Source organism: Danio rerio, chromosome 5, assembly GCF_052040795.2.
Source record: "Danio rerio strain M-AB ecotype USA chromosome 5, GRCz13ab, whole genome shotgun sequence".
Classification (NCBI taxonomy): domain Eukaryota; kingdom Metazoa; phylum Chordata; class Actinopteri; order Cypriniformes; family Danionidae; genus Danio; species Danio rerio.
Window position 1 is genome coordinate 74952621 of NC_141025.1, and position 21514 is coordinate 74974134.

General features: G+C 35.0%; 2 protein-coding genes across 3 annotated transcripts in view; one reads left to right on the forward strand and one right to left on the reverse strand.

Moving 5' to 3' along the window:
- zbtb20 (zinc finger and BTB domain containing 20) overlaps positions 1-15599 on the reverse strand; it is a 134430-nt gene extending 118831 nt beyond the window's left edge. Inside the window, exon 1 of one of the 2 annotated variants that reach the window (XM_087252634.1) lies at positions 15381-15522. The gene's annotated coding sequence lies outside the window, so the exon portion shown is untranslated. 2 annotated transcript variants of the gene reach the window in all.
- A 1776-nt stretch (positions 15600-17375) lies between these two features.
- Positions 17376-21394, forward strand: tex55 (testis expressed 55). Its single transcript, NM_001442752.1, has 3 exons — positions 17376-17744; positions 18015-18077; positions 19038-21394. Exons 1-3 carry the CDS (start codon positions 17619-17621, stop codon positions 19092-19094), a joined length of 246 nt encoding a protein of 81 aa, NP_001429681.1. The 5' UTR covers positions 17376-17618; the 3' UTR covers positions 19095-21394.
- Positions 21395-21514: the final 120 nt, after the last annotated feature.

Here is a 21514-nt window from a genome sequence, read left to right on the forward strand (position 1 = left end):
CAACAGGTATGTACACCTATGCACACAGTTTTTCAAGGCCATTCCTACTTCAAAACCGCTCCGAAATGCTTCCTCAGTTCTGCAGCTGTCCTCTTTAAGCTGGCCCAGTTCATACATACCCATAAAAACGTCAAGTGCTCTTTCCAAAATGGCCACATAATACAGAGTAGGATAAACAACACCTGGATACAGACACTGCAATAACGTGAGGCTCGTTCCCTCCCCTCTGAACCAGACACAAGTCTCAGACGAATGTCCTTAAACTACACACACGCAACACACGCCAACCCTGTTCTCCAGAGAAAGAATATGCTTTTAAAATATTTACGTCAAGACAGACAATCGTGACCTTTACGATATTTTGTATTTCCTGAAGTCTTTCCTTTGAAGCAGCCGAAATCGCACGACTACCTGCATGATTTTGTTCATAGTTGTGTATTTCTGCAGTGAATTAAACACTCGGTGTGTGTGAATGTGCGTGCATTCGATGACAGTTGTTGTCTTCCCAGAAACATGATACATTATATATTTGTCCCACCAGATCCTCCACTGTTCCGTGCAGCGTCTTCAAAAACTAGTCCCTGCCAGTAACAATAAAGACTTGTTAACAATGTGAAGTGGTAATGTGTTAAAACAGCCTTCGCCGGCGTAGCCTTTCCTCGATTTTTCGGCGTTTTTCTTCTCCTATTGGAGCGGTGAACACGTTTGGAGCTGCCCTTTTCTCCAAAATGGAGGACATTCTATCTGTGAGTGCTCCGCTGTGCTCCAAAGCAGCTCCCTCCCTTGCGTTCGTCAGGCCCGCTTTTTTTTTTCTTCTTCTTCTTTTTTTTTATACAGCCCGGTTGTAAACAAATAAGAAGTAAACTTGGCCAAACTCTAAGAGAGAACTCTTTGACTATACCTCTGTTTTATTTTTCATCTCTCTCTCTCTTACAAACCATTTCCAGATATTTTCCTTCAGAAATGGCAGTGATCTCACTAGGACTTGTAGAAAACCATATGAGAGCCGGGGTTAGCTGAGGACACCGAAGCACCTTGGCAAACATACAACTTCCCTATTAGAATCCAAGATACATTTTTCACATCAGTGAGATGCCTGTGTACTCGTTTGTGCGTTTAAAGAGACACGCTGAAAAGCCATTCCAGCGCTTTATCCTCTGCAAACTTTAAAAATATAAGCAAAAAGCGCTCATTTGCATGTGCAAAAACAAACTGCCTCCCGTTTAACGTTTGACAGGGACAGAACTCGGTGTTTACGTTACGTTGCGAATGTCACACAGAGAATATGTTGTGTACTTTACACATATTTAGAAGGGAAACGATTGACTGAGTTAAGGCTGCAACACATGACTGACAATTATGTATGCAAAAGGGCGGGAAAAAAGTTGCTGGCACACTCGGCGTGGAAAATCCCCATTGTACCAAAGCAACTCTTCTTTCTGAGGTGAATGTTACTAGTCTGCCAGGTGAGGGCTCAACCTCGCTGCCTAAAACTGGTTTTCCTGATGTGGGCGTGTGAATAAGATAGCGCGAGTAGGTGACGCTGCCTCACTCGGGTCATCTGAGGTGAACGACGTACAGTGCACAGTACAACCTACCATGCGTTAACTTACAAGCGGAAAGAATGCATCATTGGGAATAAATCAGGAGAGTAAGGTGGAGAACACGAGGACGTCTCCATTCCACTGAAGCAGCTGCTGTTCAAGGAAACACAATTAGACTTTTTAAGGGGGCGCATGCACAAAAGACAAAGGAGTTTCAACTTTGACCTGGATTTTGCATACAGTCCGAGCCTATATTAAGCATTCCCTTTTAAACCAGCAAGTTGCTGCACAGGGCATTGCCAAACACAACTCACATGTGTCTGCACGATATTGGGAAAAACCTAACACTGAGATGTTTTGTTCTCAACAGAATTGATTGATTTGAAGAGCTCTATTTGTAAAGAACTCATTATTTTTTCATACTTTTTCATACTTTTTATTGATGTTCCTATTTGCAAATGAAGCAGATGAATATGTCTGTCACAATAAGCAATATATCGACTTATCGAACAACATATGGACATGAGCTCAATCATTTTTAGAGATATATAATATACAGTTGAAGTCAGTATTATTAGCCCCCTGAATTATTAACCCCCTGTTTGTTTTTTCCCCAATTTCTGTTTAACAGAGGAAAGATTTTTTAAATACATTTCTACACATAATAGTTTTAATAACTCATCTCTGATAACTGATTTATTTTATCTTTGTCATGATGACAGTAAATAATATTTGACTAGATATTTTTCAAGACACTTCTATACAGCTTAAAGTGACATTTAAAGGCTTAACTAGGTTAATTAGGGTAACTAGACAGGTTAGAGTAATTAGGCAAGTTATTGTATAACAGTGGTTTGTTCTGTAGACTATCAAAAAAAATATCTAGGTTAAAGGGGCTAATAATTTTGACCTTAAAATGGTGTTTAAAAATTCAAAACTGCTTTTTTTCTAACAGAAATAAAACAAATAAGACTTTCTCCAGAAGAAAAAACATTATCAGACATACTGTGAAAATTTCTTTGCTCTGTTAAACATTATTTGGGAAATATTTAAAAAAGAAGAAAAAAAGTTCAAAGGGGGGCTAATAATTCTGACTTCAACTGTATATTGCCCATGCATTAAAAACTAATTCTAGCAGCATTTTAGCTGATTGTGCAACATCTTATTGGAGGTCTCAGTGTCAATATGGTTAATTAGTATTTACTATAAATTACTATAGTATATTTTGTCATGTGGATGTCTGACAACTAAAAATAGATCTGCAGCAGATTTCACAGCCTCTGTTCCTTTTTATCGTGCACCTTTTCTGTTGACATTTATTATTATTTATTTAGGATATGCGTTTTCACATTCTGACTCCAATGTCTGATTATTAAACTGTTAAAATGACTATAATTAAATGAAATATTCTTAAGAATAATATACGACTTGTTCTTTGGAAGAGTGTACTTGCAGTGTGATGCTTTTATATTGTCTTAAAATTACAATAACATTGTTAATTGTGGTTTATTTTGGTGTAGGGCTGCAATAACGAATCGATCAAATTGATAAAAATCGATTACTAAAAGCGGTGGCAACAAATTTCATAATCGATTCGTTGTGTCGCCCAACACGGAGACGTTTGATAATTAAAAATCACTTTAGTTCAGTGCGGAGCGGAGTGAATACAGTCTCTCTCGCACACTGATACAGAGTTCGGCGCCTCAGACAGGGATGAGCAGGAAGTGAGTTCAACAGCAGGGTACAACACTAAAGAATCCTACTTTTGCTCTGTTTTTAAGTGAGGACCGTAAAGTCAAGCAGGACAAGTTAGCGATAGCTCGTTTACCTTTAGAGATCAACTGAGAAAATTAAATTGACGGAAAATTGCTTCTTTTTTTCTTTTTTCTTTTCAAAAACAAAACCAACTTAAACCCGCTGAGAAAGACGTGTCACATTATCACAATTATGCACCGTTTTAACTGCCTAATGCCTATTTTATGTTTTAGACATGTAAATACACACAAGTACTAGTAAAACAAAACATTTCTAAGAGTTTGTAAAACACAAGGAAGTCTAACAATCCATTCAAATATAATTTGCAGATGTGTTTTATTCATATCATCTACACATAGTGAAAGTAACTACGTATGCAACATCGGCTATCTTTGTCTAACAATGTCAAGTGTATTGTCCCTGTAAAATAAACAAATAAATAAAAATAAAAAATTTAAAAAGTAACTATAAAGTTGAATCTACTCTTCTCTAAGTTCACCAAGTATCTGGTGAGTTTACATGCTGAATCCTGCGTGTTCTGCTTTTTATGATTGAGGCGAACATGCGGCCGCAAGTAAACATGGCGACGACCATCTCACACTATAGATCACGATCACTTACATGTTTATGTGAACTGTTTGTGCAAATCCCTTAACTGCTGTCGTTGGTATTGAATATCAAAAATACCAATTTGTCAAAAAGTGAACTGGACTGCATTGCCTTTACTTCTCTTTTGGCAAGACGCTTGATTTTAATCAATTGGAAACAATCATTTCCCCATTCTTTTAAACAGGGGGCCAATGATGTGTTGCATTTCCTTCATTTGAAAAAAAAAAAAGAATTTTAATTTAAATGGTTCTGGGTCCAAGTTTACTGCCGTGTGGCATCCTTTCCTAAATTACTTCCAAAGCCAAATATAATTGCAAGTGGACAAAATGATGCTGTCATGTTTTGCTTGTTTTAAAGATGTTGTCTTCATTTTTTTTGTCTTTGTTTATACGTACACATTGTTAAAGCACTATGTTAATATGTGAAGTTTTATAAACTAATTTTGAGAGGAGCATGTAATATAATTGAGCACAACTGGCCGCTCATCTGTAATCAGTAATAATTAAATCAGAGTGATCCTAGGTTACTATAAATGGATTATTTTCTCCCTACTGCTCTATCTTCGTTTTGGAAGAATCCCCCCTTCCACCCCATCTCCTCTTTTTCTTCCATTTTCTAAGGGGGAATTCTTGAGACCTACCTGATCTTGGATCTCCTGATATGCTTAATGACCATGCAGGAGCCCTGGGCTCAAATACCTCCGAGCTCAGGGTTCTCTCCCGGGATAGCATGACAAACCTGCTATAAATGCTGAGCATGTCTAAGTGGGAAATCTTGAAATAGAAATGGGGGTAAAAAATTGTTATAATTTCTCACACACTACAAATTTCATATTAGGCACGGCAGGGTTCAAACACATGTTTACTACAAAAATTCCATGAGATTTTCAGGATTTTCAAGTCATTTTTCATGACCTAATGTTTCATGTAATATCTACATACACGTGGTAAATCATAAGAAAAACAATGCATGTTTAAATTTATTACAGCATATCATAAAACACGCAACAATCTCTTTAGTTTTAATTGACTTTTATACTTATGTAAAATAGATAATGCTTACACAGCACTAATAATGTGAGAGGATGTTTTTGGCCAAGAAACGAAAAGTAAAAATAACTAACCTCCATTCCAGGATACAGATATTTGTCAAACTAGTTTTAGATGATGTTAATAGTTTGTTAAACAAGTTTTTTTTTTAAACTACATCTATTGTAAAGCCGCAATCACACTGCACTTTTCGTTCCTTACACTTTCATTCATAGGCATGCAAATGCAGCAGACTGGAGAAGCAAGCATGTCCGACAAGTTTTACACTCTTTGCATTCGAAAGTTCAAGCTTGGTGAATTCTGACCTGCGAAATTACATCAGGTGATAGCATTAGACCAATTAAAGACTGTAGCATCCGCTATTAACGTCTAATCATATTGTTTAATCCCACCCCTTTTCGCAGAGTCGTACGACAGAATTTCGCACGCACAAGCTCTAGTGTGACCACAGCTTAAGTCGCTTTGGACAAAAGTGTCTGCTCTATGACTAAAACTAAATGTAATTTCCATGATTTTTCTAAAACATTGTGGGTTTTTTCTGGTTTTTCCAGGTTTTTCATGATCGTATAAACCCTGCATGGTCCAGTATAAGATTCTGAGGGTATGATAACCTTGGATAAAAATATCACTGTTTCACAGATTACTACTCTAAAATATATTCTTTTTAAATTTCTGGATAGAAAACTAAAACTTTTTCCCCCTTTGAACGCAACATATTTTATTTTGAGAAACATTTAAAATATTTTGGGACAGTAAACATGTCACGCTAAATAATTCAAATGGATCAATTACTTCTGCTGTCTTCATTAGTTTCTAAAACTCTCATTTCTGTACAATTTAAATGGCATGTTTGGATTTCTTTTCTGCTGAAAATACTGTTGTCCTAAAAAAACATTTCAAAAAGTGTAAATAAAAAATCGTACACATACCTTACAGGCCCATGGCCATGCTAGTGTAAGGGACAGTTCTTTTTTCATAAAAAGTGTACTTTTTTGCATGTTATACGCCTCATTTTCTATTTAATTATGAGATTTAAATCCTGCATTTAAGTGCTATTTTTAGCTGAATCAGCTTGTCGTATGGTCATCATAAACACACTTTTTAATGTACCAAATATTCCTAAAGATTTAGAATAAAGAAATGTAAAAACAATACTTATTTTTAAAATACAAATTTATTACTTCATATATCATTAGAAAACAATAGGAATCTGTTAAAGTTTTACATTAAAGACTGTAACCTATTGTCATTTATTAACATTTATTAGGCTAATAACAAACTGGCCAGCAGATTCAACTGTCCTCAGTCAGAATTTGGCTATTTGAATAAAAAATAATGAAAATATTTAGAAAAAAAAAGTTACTTGTAAATGTTTTTTTTTTTAATTTAATAACAATACAGGAGCGAAAGATGACTTTCCTTACGTCAGATGGTGTGTCACTTGCAGAGCTGGATGTTGGACTCTGGATGTTAGCATTGGGCAAAACTAATTAGCTGAAATCCCTCCGAAGCAACAGCTTTCTCTTAAAGCCTTTTTTGATAGGTTATTTTTGCTATTTATGATGGCATAGCAGTCAAAATAGGACAAATGAACTCATTATGGGACAAATTCTGGACCTTTGTCACTAAAGGGCTATGTTAGGGCTATTACAGAAAATGTTGGCAGTTTTAAAACTAAACTGAGGTCTACCCTGAAAACGGTTATCGTCCCATGCCCATCTCACATTCATAGGCCTCAAAACAAAGCAAATGAGTAAATGGAAATCTTTAACTCTATTAAGGTTAAACTTTACAAAGTGGTCAACTATAATCCCTACTCAAATCTCCTAATGGATGAATAAACTAAATCTGAACTGACTTTGTGGATTCCTTATTGTGTCTATTGTTGATTTGCACATTGTGATACCAATGCTAGATGTTAAAATCTATATTCTTCTGTGAAGTACAAGAAATCAGAAATCTAGTCTCTGAATAATCTGACGAGTCCTCCTCAGCTCTGTTCTTCACACTCTTAAAAATAGCGTGAAAATTAGGAAATCGCTCATCAAGACAAACCTCACATTCAGTAAAAAAAAAAAAGAGAGCCGAATTTATTCTTCTAAGATAAAGCCTACGGGTAAGGGAATGTTCAGCTCAATTAGGAAAAGTGGATAGCTCACTAATTCTGATAGATCTCTCAGATTAAATTGTCAAGTAATTACATTGCCAGCATTCACTAAAAGCAAAAAAAATAAAAAAATGGACGAACTTCACAGTCCAATTACAACCAAATTCGAAACACTTTCTCGAGGGCTAACTCAAGCATGTTTCATAGAAGTCGTCAACACAATCTGAGATCTCTGTCCTGAGCAGTTTGGTAAAATAAAGCCTCTTTTTACATTTCTATCTCCACTGGATATCCCTCTTACGACAAACTCTATATTGTTGAAGTATTTTTTTGTCAAGCGGCTGGCTGGAGGGATCATAGTTTTATTGCTGGAGACCCGTGAACGAAAGCAGAGAAAATCAAAGTGTGAACAAATGTGCCTGTTTCTGTGTCTGACCATTGTTACCATGGTTTCCCCTCTGGCTATGTCATGAGTCTTGATGTAAAATTGTTCTTCTACGTAAGAGAAACATCGTCATGCACTACAGATCATGCAATGAATATTTGAATGGATCTAAATAAGCCATATTATTTCTCAACTCGTAACGGAGGCCTGCTAAGTTCTTTTGTGTTGTGGCTTTTCTGGAGGTTTAAGCCTTTTTAAGCCTATTGTGTTGTTTATATTGTCAACATTTGGAAACATTTACGTTACTAATAAACCATTGGGTTTATCGTGAAAAACCAAAAAACAACAATATAAGCGGTGTTAGGGAAATTTACATTATTGATAGTTAATATGCAGTGATCAATTAGATATTAGTAGACACTTGGAATCTGTAAGTAAAGAAACCCACAAATTTTATCTTTCAATCTGTTCATTTAAATATGTATTAACTGAGGTTTTTTATAATTAAATTCTCTTTTATTATTGACTAATATGCAAATGTTCGGATAAATGTACTGCTGTAGCTTTGTTTACCAAGCAAGTAGTTTGAATTGGATTTTAATTTTTTTTTGTTTTGTTATTTTGGCTCAGTTTTCAGCTCCAACGCTCTCAAAATCATTCTACATAAATCTGAAAAAATTACATTTAATTCTGTGCAGAAAGAGCAAAAATATCTGCAGATTCTGTTTGGTCCTGGATATTAGCTATCATAATATGAACATGGAATCAATAATGTGAATGAGTTTGAATGTAAGTGTTTTAAAGGACCTCAGAATAACGTGAGAAGTTTGACATATGTATATACTGTATACTCTTGTTTTACCCTAACTCTGAGTCAATGGACGAATCCAACATTGGGTTCATTTTTTAAATTAAATTCAATTTACATTTTTAACTCAACCCAACTCTGAGTCAAATTTGGACAAATCCATTGTTGGGTTAATTTTTTTTATTTAATTCAACTGACATTTTTAACTTAACCCAATATGTTACCACAACTCTGAGTCAAATTTGGACAAATCCAAGGTTGGGTTCATTTTATTTTTTGTTATTTAATTGAATATACATTTTTAACTCAACCCAATATGTTACCCTTTTATTATTAAGTTCAATTTACATTTTACCTCAACCCAATACCCCAACTCTGAGTCAAACATGGAGAAATCCAACATTGGGTTCATTTTGTTTAATTAAATTGAAATTACCTTTTTAACTCAACCCAACATGTTACCCCAATTCTAAGTCAAATTTGGACAAATCCATTGTTGGGTTAATTTGTTTAATTCAATTCAATTTACATTTTTTACTTAACCCAATATGTTACCACAATTCTGAGTCAAATATGGACAAATCCAACACTGGCTTCGTTTTTTAATTAAATTCAATTTACATTTTTAACTCAACCCAACAAGTTACCTCAACTTTGAGTCAAATATGAGCAAATCCCACGTTGCGTTTATTTACTTATTTTATCAAATTCAATTTACATTTTTAACTCAACCCAACTCTGAGTCAAATTTGGACAAATCCATTGTTGGGTTAATTTTTTTAATTCAATTCAACTGACATTTTTAACTTAACTCAATATGTTACCCCAACTGTGAGTCAAAAATGAGCAAATGCAATGTTTCGTCTATTTTTTTTTTTTTTTTTTTTAGTTCAATTTACATTTTACCTCAACCCAACATGCTACCCCAACTCTGAGTCAAACATGGAGAAATCCAACATTGGGTTTATTTTTTTTTATTACATTTAATTTCAATTTTTAACTCAACCCAATATGTTACCCCAACTATATGGACAAATCTGACATTGGGTTCATTTTGTTTAATTAAATTTAAACTACCTTTTTAACTCAACCCAACATGTTACCCCAATTCTAAGTCAAATTTGGACAAATCCATTGTTGGGTTAATTCGTTAAATTCAATTCAATTTACATTTTTTACTTAACCCAATATGTTACCTCAACTGTGAGTCAAATATGAGCAAATCCCACATTGCGTTTATTTACCTATTTTATTAAATTCAATTTACATTTTTAACTCAACCCAACTCTGAGTTTAAATATGGCCAAATCAATAGTTGGGTTAATTTTTTTAAATTCAATTCAACTGACATTTTTAACTTAACCCAATATGTTATCACAACTCTGAGTCAAATTTGGACAAATCCAAGGTTGAGTTCATTTTATTTTTTGTTATTTAATTTAATTTACATTTTTAACAAACATGGACAAATCCAACATTGGGTTCATTTTTTAAATTAAATTAAATTAAAAATTTTAACTTAACCCAATATGTTACCCCAACTCTGAGTCAAATAAAGACAAATTCATTATTGGGTTAATTTCATTCATTCATTCATTTTCTTGTCGGCTTTGTCCCTTTATTAATTCGGGGTCGCCACAGCGGAATGAACCGCAAACTTATCCAGCAAGTTTTTACGCAGCAGATGCCCTTCCAGCCGCAACCCATCTCTGGGAAATGGGTTAATTTTTTTTTTAATTCAATTCAATTTACATTTTATGAGCAAATCTCACGTTGCGTTTATTTACTTATTTTATTAAATTCAATTTACATTTTTAACTCAACCCAATATTTTACCCCAACTCCGAGTCAAATATGGACAAATCCAGCATTGGGTTCATTTTTTTATTAAAATAAATTCTATTTACATTTTTAACTCAACCCAATATGTTACCCCAAATAGGGACACAACCAACGTTCGGTTCATTTTTCAATTAAATTTAATTTAAATTTTTAACTCAACCCAATACGTCCATATTTGACCTAGTATTGGGTTGAGACAACCCAGCATTTTTTTTAGAATGTATATATATATATATTCGCAGCTTGTTTCAGATATGATTGTGGCCTGAGGGGTGAAGCTCCAGAAGGAGCCCCCTGGTTGGTTGAGTGTTGAAGCACAAGTGATTGGCTAATCTCAAATGTATACTTTGCATTCATGAGTGAGTGATGATCTACATCTCTCTGCTCACAGACATGCTTGTATGTAAACTGATCAATCTCCAGAGCATTGAAAGCAAAAAACAAAAACTCTATCTGGTTTTCTTCAACCTCAGATCATGTCAGTTTTAAGTAAAATGTCAATTTTACTTGAAATTGTCAGGTTACTTCAATGCATTTAGCATAATAAGACATTTCCATGACAGCAGCCCTAAAGTAAAATGACTCCTCCTACTGGTTAGGCCCAGAAACATCAGAAAAAAAAAGAAAGAATTCATGTCATGCATGTTTGCTTAATTAAAACACCAGAATCAACATCATGTCAAAATAATTCAGGATATCATTTTGAAACGGTCAATTCTTTGCTCAAAGATTTCCTCAAATTATATAAAGGCTTTAAGAAGATTCCAAGCAATCAAATGAAATATACTGTAACATGATCATTATGAGCAATATCATACCACGTGTCAGGCTGAAATGTGTTGCAATTATATCATGAAGAAAGCAAAGCCAAAAGGCCAAATGCCTGTATTACACAAAACGCTATCCCCTCCCCTCTTAGTACTGTCACCTACTGTTAATACACAAGAATGGGTATTTGGAAACGTGTGCGAGCTGAGCAGCAAGCAAGTTAAACAGAAAAGAAAAAGAAATATGTTTCAGTTCCTGAGAGTGTGTGCCTGAATTAACAGTGTATCAGCATTCGCCCCAGCGCTGTATGTTGTTCAACACTCATATGATATCCATCTATTTATATGTGCATATATATAGGTTCATGATGTATATCTGCCATCAGATCTGCATCAGGGTAATGTGGTTGATCTCTGTGTGTTTAGCTCGGTTTTATTCGTTCATTCCCCCGCCTGCCCAAATAGAAATCTGATACATGGAAATATATGCAAATTATATAAATTACCAAGTTCATATTTGGATTTTGCATATGTAAAATACATGTCGAATGCAACATTTATTTCTCCTATGGATGATATCTAATATATTTGAACTTATATGTAATTTGAAAACAACTATGTGTATAAACAGTCATTTTTTTTGCAATTTACAGACATTTAAGTTGCATATATATGACAATCCAAATATGAATTAGAAGGTCATGTTTGTAATTTGCATATACATATCGTACTTATATATAGCTTTCGGACTTCTTGGAAACACACACCATGTGCTGTACTGAAATAAACTGTATTGTCTGATCCTAAGTTGATCTGACTCCCACCCTGACATTTAATTACATTAATGCATGCCACCATCTAAACAGGGAAGATGATATTCCTATAATCTGACTTAGTTAGTTCTGAACTGTACAGTAAACAACGCAATCAAGTCTCATTTTTGGGGTATAATAAGAACGACCCTTCCTATCATCTGACAAAGCCATTGTAATTCTCTACAACTGCAATTGTTTAATAGTAATTCGACTTTCTTTCGATAATCAATTGCAAGCCAACTGACAAACTCTTTAGGAGTCTTTGGCTGTGGCATGTGAGTATTACGTTTGAAGCACTAAGAGGGTTTGATGTCTCCAAAATAAACAGCGCACAATGCCTCCTTTTGATCTACGAATCTCAATATTCCTAAGATCGAGATTTATTTGTTGTTTTTGCTCACATTTAATCGTTTTCATCTTACCAAAAATAGACAAAAGAATGTTTAACGATTTTTAAAAAAAACTTTACTCCACATTAAAAATAGGAATATGAATTCGATTATGTGACTGAAGTCCATAGGTCTCAATCGTCTATCATCTATCACACCCAAAATAAATAAATACATAAGTACTGTATTATAAATAAATGATTATCCGCAGGAATTAAAGCACGTTGCTGCATCATTAAACATTCAAAGGTCATTAAGCATAAATGTAAAAAGTGCTTCAAAGCACATACGATGACCATGCGCTCTTATTTTGCTGTTATAATTTCAACTCAATGAGGTGATCATTGTAAGCAACAATCAATATGGATTTCAAATGAGTAAACACAATACACACATTAATGCTTAAAAGACTCTTTGTTAATGTATATAAGTTATCAACAATACTCATTCAATGCATTGCTTAAGGGTTTAAGTCACTCAAGAATCAAATTTATAATATTAAAACTCATTAAAATGCTAAAACACACAAGTTTATTTTTTTAAACACAAATGTGTCACATATTTCTAAGCAAAGCCATAGTTATGTTTAACTACAGTGTAATAACACTCAAAAAGCATTCAGGAGACACACAGGATTATAAATATCTTGGCTAAAGCAACTGTTAGGACTCCTAACATGTTTAGGCTACTTCTGTTTACAATACATGCGATTCACATTTACAATAAAGTTTATTTTCGGTTTTGTTGTTGTATAACGTGCTCCTATTCACGCAGAGCTACAGCAACTTAAAGCTGACAGACGAACAGCCTACACACAGCCAAGGCCCTCCTTTCCTATCGAATACCGTCCAAAACAGCCATAAAACTACACACGTTTTTAATTGATACAGTTGAAGACGTATTTCCACTTCATTAAGCAGGTGCACAATAATAAAAAAACACCATGAAAAAGTAGAAGCGGAGCAGTCTAGCACGTGCTGAAGGGCTTAATTCATAAACTAATACAGGCCTTATAACACGGATTTTTATTCAAAGTGATCTTTAATAAAAAACTAGTTTGTCATGGATATGGAAAGAGTTAAATTACTCGACGAAGTCCTGCCTGCAGATGCAGGAAAGCTTTTACAAAAGAGTTAGGCTATATGAAAAGAAGGTCGGTACCAGAGCAAAAAATAATTAAATAAATAAAGTGCCAAAAGATACAGTTTCAGATATATATTTGCAATAATATTACAAGCACAAAGAACAACTAAGTATTCCTCAAACATTTCCAACGATTAATAATAAGATAAAATACTTAGGCTTTACTTAATGTATGCATTATCCTCTCATAGCCACATAAGATGTAAAGACATACATATTTAGGTTATATGTGAAACGTAGAATGATTGAAACAAGACATAAAAAGTGTTTGACAGGCACTCATAATTATAATTCAAAATATATTAATGTACCGCAAAGCAAAACGGGGTTAATAGACCAGAGGTCATGATTTCTCCTAAACCCTACTGTATAATGTATTTATATTCAATAAAATACTTTGCTTTTAATCAATATGTCTAAACTTTAAAAAATCATTAACGTTAAATTAAATCTTATTCGACTGTTATATAGCCAAGGTGCGTTGTTATATATATACATAAATAAGTAAAAGGGTCAAACTTCCAAGGCCGCACTGCCAAAAATGTAAGACTGTCGGTGCGTAAATTATTAAAAAAAAAATAAAAACTGAGTGCGAACAAACTCACACTTTGTTAAATAAAAATGAGACTGTTAAAATGTGTTTATCCCGTTAAAAGCAAGCTTTCCCTCAATTCAGTTCACACGAAAACACTCAAATAATCAAAGTAGCCAACATCGGATAGAATCTCCCCACATTAAATGACAAGCTTTTCATGTCATTTGCTATAAATAAACAGCTTATATAAGACAGACATTTTATAATACTGCGTCGGGAAACAGAGGGCATATGATAAATTAATGAAAAATGTGTCTGGGCTGCTTTTTCCACTACGGGCCAATGCCATGGCTCCATACCCGCCGTCTCCTACCACACAGAGATAACAATACAATGAGAGCTGTGATCGGACGGCCGCTAAAAGGCCCCGTTGCCTCCAAAAAAACTGAAGACGAGCTCCAATGTGTTTTGCCATATGAAGTTTTTTGGTGTTAAAATGGCCGAGAGATTTATTGTTTGCGTAGCCTCCAAACGCGTGCGTTATAGGCAACAAGCTGGCACTTCACAACACGGAGTCAAAAAGAGGTCATTCAGTAAGTACAAGCATTAGAATCCAGAACAGATGGGCATTTATGTTTTGTGACTGAAACTAAATTTCGCTTTCTTCGCATAGTCGGAGCGAGCACTAAAAAATTCGGTCACTTAGCAAGCCTGCGTATCCTAATTTAATAATGCCAAATAACGGACATGGTAAAGCGCCAGATACACTCCCTACAAAACTCCGCAGCTTTAGTATAACTACAATTCAAGCTGGCTTTTAATACATCCACTGAAAAACAGCAACATTCATAACAATTCTGCTTATGTCTGAGATAGCCCGAGTCCAGAGGCTAGCGCGCAAATCTACAGGGGTCAATAAAATATTAGCAATAGCCCGGAAAATACTGGGATTCCGGATAAGCGGCGGAAATGTTTAAATCATCACTTGTATCTCGAGTTAAACAAAATACTTCGCATTCTGGAGCCCATTGGAGATACTTGACACTTAACACACGTTCAAAGCGGTGTTATTCTATCAAATATTTTGGTCGTATGTAGGGAAGTCCCTAGCGGCTCTGCTTTTCGTGTCATGGTTCAGTGTTGTTACGGTTAACTTGGCGTAAATATTAAAACGCACTGCAAACGAACACAACCCATAAGAAGTACATACAAAGTCTTCACATCCCGACAACAGCTTGAACTAGTATAAAATGAGTGACCGAGCGAGGAATTACATGGTCATTCCACCTGAGACGTCACTCCAAACAAGCATTTAGATAATTGTTTTGCTGTGTTTCACAATTTAGACAAGCACTAGATGTTCAGGGAAAACTTCAGAATGGAGATCCTGGGGATTCTTTCGCAAGTAAATGTAATTTCACTAGCAAGTTTGCTTTTTCCTCTTTAAAGCTGGTTCACTTATAAAACACTGCTGAACAATGAGTAAAGTCTTGCGACTGAGCTATTACTTTAAGCTCGAGCTTAAGTTTTTCCCGGCTCATATCAAGGGAATGACTGCTATTACTCTTATAAATAGCCTAACATAAATAGTATAAGTACCCTCCCCCTCCCTTCCCTCTCCCTATTTCTTACCTGCTGCTTTAAGGGTCTTTCTTCTCCAGTGGCTACAGCGCTTCACAGCTTCCCCGGTTTTCCCCAGGCAAGGACTGAGTTTATTAATATTGTCCCTTACTTTGTTTCATTTCTCACTTCCATCTTCTTTCATCTCATCAATAAACACACGCTGCAGCCTACCTTCGGAGAGGACATCACGCAGCTCGCTCGTGCCCTCCCATTTTTTCACTATTCGTCGAAGATTTTGGGCAGCCACGCCTTTCTGCTGGCGATTGGAACAGAATGGACTTTCTTGAAGCACGTAGGTTGTGATATAAATCGTTCAACATGACTTTACCCCAATCGGTGAGCCGCACGCCCTCCCTTCCGCGCGGCGAGGAACGCTGAAACTGGCTCCATTGTGGCTCTGAAAGTGAAACTATTCTTGCCTTGTCGCGATTGTTGTGCTTGAACCAGCATGGACACTACGCATCCTCAGTTTCCTAACTGTACAAGTGCACCGCTGAGTGTGTCGAAGGTCCCCCTTTGGAGGAGTTTCTGCTTTCACCCCCTTGATTCCTGAGCGTGGTCAAGTGCATACATTAGCACGAATTAAACGTTATTTGGTCAAACAAGCGCGAATTAAACTCCGGGAAATCCATGTCCCATCCACGACCAAAAGGCCAGTCATCCGAGAATCCCGCATGTTGATCATTTATAGATAGCCTACTTTAGATTGGTTAGGGAGGATGTCAATAAATTTCTCCAAATTATATCCGCGCCCACATTGGATGATGACGCTGCCCGTCAGATTTGGGGACCAACAAGCTAGATTGCTCGCCGCCCGTTGGCTTTTACTTTCTACGCATTTCTATTTTCTCATTTATTTATTTTTTAACGTCCCTAGCTGACCTCAAGGAAACGTAAGGAGAGTTGCTGACGGCACTGCTGGCCAATCAGATCGTGTAAAGTGACACCGAAGTTTTTTGTTCACCAATACGTTCACAGAGCCGTTGTGACGGACTCAAAATAATGCAATAGTGGTTCACGAGTCCCCAGCTACACTGAGCAGTGCCCCCTCCTCCCGACTCCCCCCAGTCTAGACAATGACAGGTGTGTGTGTGCGCGCGCGCTCGTCTGTAGTCTAGACGAGGAATAATCAACCTTCAAGCCCAAGTGATTTTTTTTCAGGCGTTATATATATATATATATATATATATATATATATATATATATATATATATATATATATATATATATATATATATATATATATTCATACACACACACACTACAATTTGAAAATGAACTAGTAATCGTGCAAACGTGTCTCAGAGATATGAATGAACAGAGTAATTTACATATATCTCGAATATGACGATGTCTGGCAGCGTTATAATTATAATTTACGACGTCCCGGCAGGAACCTTTGATGGCAAATATCAAAGAGACATGTTTACATAGAACAAGCCAATTCGTGGGTATCTGTTCTGTATATTACTATGATAAAGGAGCGGTTCGACCTTGGCACACGTAAATATTTCGTCACATGTAACAATCCCTCTCCTCCATAATATCATCCCGCTTAGTATGAGGTTTCCGGTCCGCTTGCGCGCTTTTCTTGATATGGAGGTCCCCCTTTCGGTTGTAAACATGAACAGCAGCGTTTCACCGAGAGGTTCACCGGGGGACACGCACACCGTCTGCCCTACATAAAATGCACCCATTGTAGGCCGAGGTGTCAGCTGAGGACGACTTGCAACCTAGAAACAGCAGTTTGGCCCCTCCTTCTCTTTGTCAGGCGCATTGTAAACGTTAGCCCGAAGTCTTCTGAGGTACTTTCTCCAAAAATAGCGCATAAAACTGGCATTAACAGCAGAAATGACATTTCGTCCGCATGACTGTAGTTTTGTTCTCTCCGAATAACCGTTTTCTAGACCCCCCACGAATCTTTATCAAAGGCGCTGTCCCGGGAAACTATGCCCAATGACATCATCCAAGCCTTTTGTATACAGTTGCTAAGGGTTACAGGGTGACATTTCAAAAACAATCCCCTGCTGTAGATACATTCGATATACTCGGTCCCGGTTGTGTACTAACGTTAAACGGACTAAACACAAACTTTAGTCTTTATTTTAAAACAGAGGTATTTCTACTTGATATTAGAGAGCGAACTGTTTGAGTACATTAGCAATAATGCTTCGCGGAAGCACACTTCGCAACTTACTTTTTGAGTATATCGTATGCTAAAGAAGACTTTAGCGTAAACTTTGTGAGATGGCAGACTTTGATACATCAGAAAAAGTGCTTATCACCGAAAGTGCGGACACCGTTCGTACTACGGACCCTTATGAACGCTCTGTTGACTATATGGAGACTCATAATATCCTTCAAATATTTCAGGTGAGAAAGAACAAAGCTGCTGCTACTCATATATTTTCTTACGAAGAAAATGGTAGACAGTGAAGAACTGCTTTGCACAAAATGGCGAAGGAGCACTAATAGAAGTTCCTAAAAATGTAGCTGCGTTAAACTATTGAAGTGTTTCACTTTATTTTAATAAACGTGTTCACGCATTAAAATTATAAATGTAAGAAAGGAGGTGATTGACTACAAATGTCATTTTAAAAGTACAAAACTGAATTATATTTTCACTCATTTGTGCTATTTCAGGATATCACAGAGAAACTGGTTTTTGATAGACCAGACGATCCTCTTCAGTTCATGTTAGAGCAGGTATTTTGTTTTGTATTTCAAATTTCCACTGTATGCTAGTGATCTATTTATAACTACAGTATATGAGCAATTCCAGCATTATAGTTGTGACATTATCAGTAAAAACCTAAATCATAAATACACAGAGAAAGTATTAAATTGAAACATCTGTTTTTATTTTCCAAAATAACCAACCACAGAGTTATGGGATTAGAAAAATATCAATCTGTAAACATATTTCATATTTTAAATGAGGAAAATAAAGATGCAATATGGATGTGACCAAAAATATGTAAGTTTACATATAACATATAATATAATACATATAATAATACATATAATAATACATATAACATATAATAAATAAAAATATATAATATACTTTGTATAAATTCTGTGAATTAAACTGCACTACCCAAAAGAAATAATGCTAATCAAAAGGATAAGAGTTGGCTCACTATAGAACAAAAAAAAACATTGATTTTATATATATATATATATATATATATATATATATATATATATATATATATATATATATATATATATATATATATATATATATATATATATATATATTTTGCATCTATGAGGGTAAAGCTTGATAATGGTTGTGACATCTCTCCGTTATGGATGTGACAGATGTGAAACTGCCACTTGTGAGACCTTAAATCAAATATAATTGTTTGAAAACATTGACAGAGAAATTTTTAAGTATTTTACAGTAGTCAAATACAAGCCTACACACACACAAAAAAAAGAAAGGGTTTCACTATTTTGGTAAAAAACTTATTATTATTATTATAATTTTTTTATGGCATGGTTGACATTTGGAATTGCTTTAATACTTAATTGTTTCTGATGCCTGTGTTTATATTTGTGAATGATATGACTTGATAAATATGCAGTCTGATTTATTAGTGAAATTATTGGAGTTAGCTGTAAACCATTCTTATAACTGACTTTATAAAACTTTTGCAGGTACAAATGAAGATCAAAATCCGTGACGAGTCGAGCAGTACGTTTGTCAAAACATAAAGAACTCTTAAAGCAAAGCAACAATGCAAAGAATCGACTCTTAAGTTTGTACTTTTATTTATATATTTCTTGAAACGAGGTGTATTGGTTGCTGCAAGTCATTCAGTGACTCTACATTGTTGTTGTTTCCAAGCAACTGTTTTTTTTTTTTAATGTATCATGTTTCGCCACAATTTTTAGAAGATACTGTTTGCATTTATTTTCAGCAGTCAAACAGTGCTGAATTCTTCATAATGCTGTTTGTGTCTAAATATCTCACCAGGATATACTCAAGTGGCTAGCTAGATTTTAGAAATGTATAAAAATTAAATAAAGAAGTAATTACAGACAGGCTTTCTCTGTATTTCCGAGACACAGAATGAATCGATTTGCAGGCGTTATCACTCACTCTTATTGTTTTATGAAATAAACATGTTTTGTAAGACAAAGCAACAACTATATTTTGCGTTTTGCAAGTGTTTTCCATAAAAATGTCCACCTGGACAAAAGTAGCTGGCTTTTGCTCTGCACTCAGATGTCCATGAAGGATTTTGGCTGCATGAGTAAAGGAAGTCTTTGTTTATAATAGGCTCTTCTTACAGTGCATTTCTATAGTAATCTACATTTACTTTGGTGTTTCAAGACTGCTTTATCACATGCAGTCACTTCATTTAGAAATAAATATGTCCACAATATGTTTACAAATACTACTTGTTTAGTGTGTGGTGTTTGTTTATAGCTGTGTAGTACAATGTTACTAGTTTAGTGTGTGTGTGTGTGTGTGTTTATATGTTTTAGTATACGAGCAATTCCAGCGTTATGAATGTGACATTTGCAGTAAAAACTCAATTCACAAAAAAAGTATATGTTAAAAGTTACGGGATCAGAAAAATATCAATCTGTAAACATGCGTTATGGATGTGACAAAAAAAGTCTGTGAGTTTACAGTATACAACACACTTTGTAGAAATTCTGTTTATTAAACTGCACAACCCAAAAGAAACAATAATTTTCAAAAGGATAAGTGTTGTCTCTTTATAAAACAAAAATTATGGTTTTATTTTATTTAATATTTTCACATTTGTGAGGAAAAAGTGTTGTTATGGATGTGACATCTCTCCGTTATGGATGTGACAGATGTGAAATTGCCACTTGTGTGACTTTGGTAAATCAAATATAATAGTTTGAAAAATCTGACAGATGCAATTTTGAGTATTTCTAAAGTGCTGTAAAATACTTGCTTACCCAAATAAACCCAGAAAATGTAACTGTATTTTGGTGAAAATGTTTTTTTTTTCATGGCAAGGTTGACATTTGCATGGAATTGCTCATTCTTTAATTATGACTGTTTGGTGTCAAATGTTTTTTTAAACAGTGAACTTATGAACATAGTGTATACAGATGTTTATACTAGGGTTGTGTAATTAATCAAAATTGCATCGCAATTGCAAGAGACTGCGATATGAAATTTATCTGTATTATTTTATTTCCCCTACCCAGAGCAAATGCATGACTGGTGTCTGTGTGTGATAGTCTTACGCCAAATGAGCGATGAGCGTCTTGCTAAAGTCAACTGAAAGTATTGCTAGTGACGCTCGATCTAGTAGCAAGCAACAGCAAAGTACAATTTCAGAGGTCTTTCAGCCATGTTAGTTTTCTTAGTGTTCTGTATTTTTATAATTATTTATTTATTTTGTTTGTGTAATAAGCCTCACTATCTCCCTAATTTGAGTTCAAATAGTTTACAGAAAGGTAATTTTATTTGTGTTTACTGTTTGCTATAGAGAAAAATTAGTGTTTCATTTATGAATATTTAAAAATAAATGTTTAAGTTAATATCTTTTTAGTACTAATTAGTTTTTTTACTAACACTTGCTGCATTTTAGCAGTATGAAGTTATGATAGAGATTATTAAGCTGAAGCTTGACTACAAAATGAAATCACAAATCAAATCAAGATCGCAATATCTGTCTAAAAAAAATAAAAATCGCAATTAGATATTTTCCCCAAATTGCACAACCTTTGTTTATACTTACCTTTTAATTAGAATATGTTGGTTTCTGTCAAAGGGGCGGAGCTTCGGCTTTAAAAGGCAGCCCCAAACTCAAATTCAGGGTCAGTTAACCTGGCGAGCGAGCTACTGTGGTGTCGTGAGCAATTTGTGATCTGTCTGTGTATAATAGAGGGGTTGTACATAAGGTATATCGTAGCTGTGTCTGCTGTTTATTTATTCTTTTATTTTTGGTTAATTTGTTACTTTGCTGGGTTATTTTAGTTTTCACTGCCGTACACTGTAAATAAACCAATCATTCTGCACGTTACATCAGCGAGTAGTGCCATCATTTTTTTACAACGTTTTCTCACTTTACCATACATCGAGAACTGAATACAAGCCTTCTGGTTTGTCAACACAGGTGTGTGTGTGTGTGTGTGTGTGTGTA

What these genes read in the sequence shown, in the direction of transcription:
- tex55 (NM_001442752.1), top strand. Translation starts at nt 17,619, where the DNA reads ATGGCAGACTTTGATACATCAGAAAAAGTGCTTATCACCGAAAGTGCG. An exon ending in ATATCCTTCAAATATTTCAG is followed by an intron (nt 17,745 to 18,014) that starts GTGAGAAAGAAC and finishes GTGCTATTTCAG; the next exon opens with GATATCACAGAGAAACTGGT. An exon ending in TTCAGTTCATGTTAGAGCAG is followed by an intron (nt 18,078 to 19,037) that starts GTATTTTGTTTT and finishes AAACTTTTGCAG; the next exon opens with GTACAAATGAAGATCAAAAT.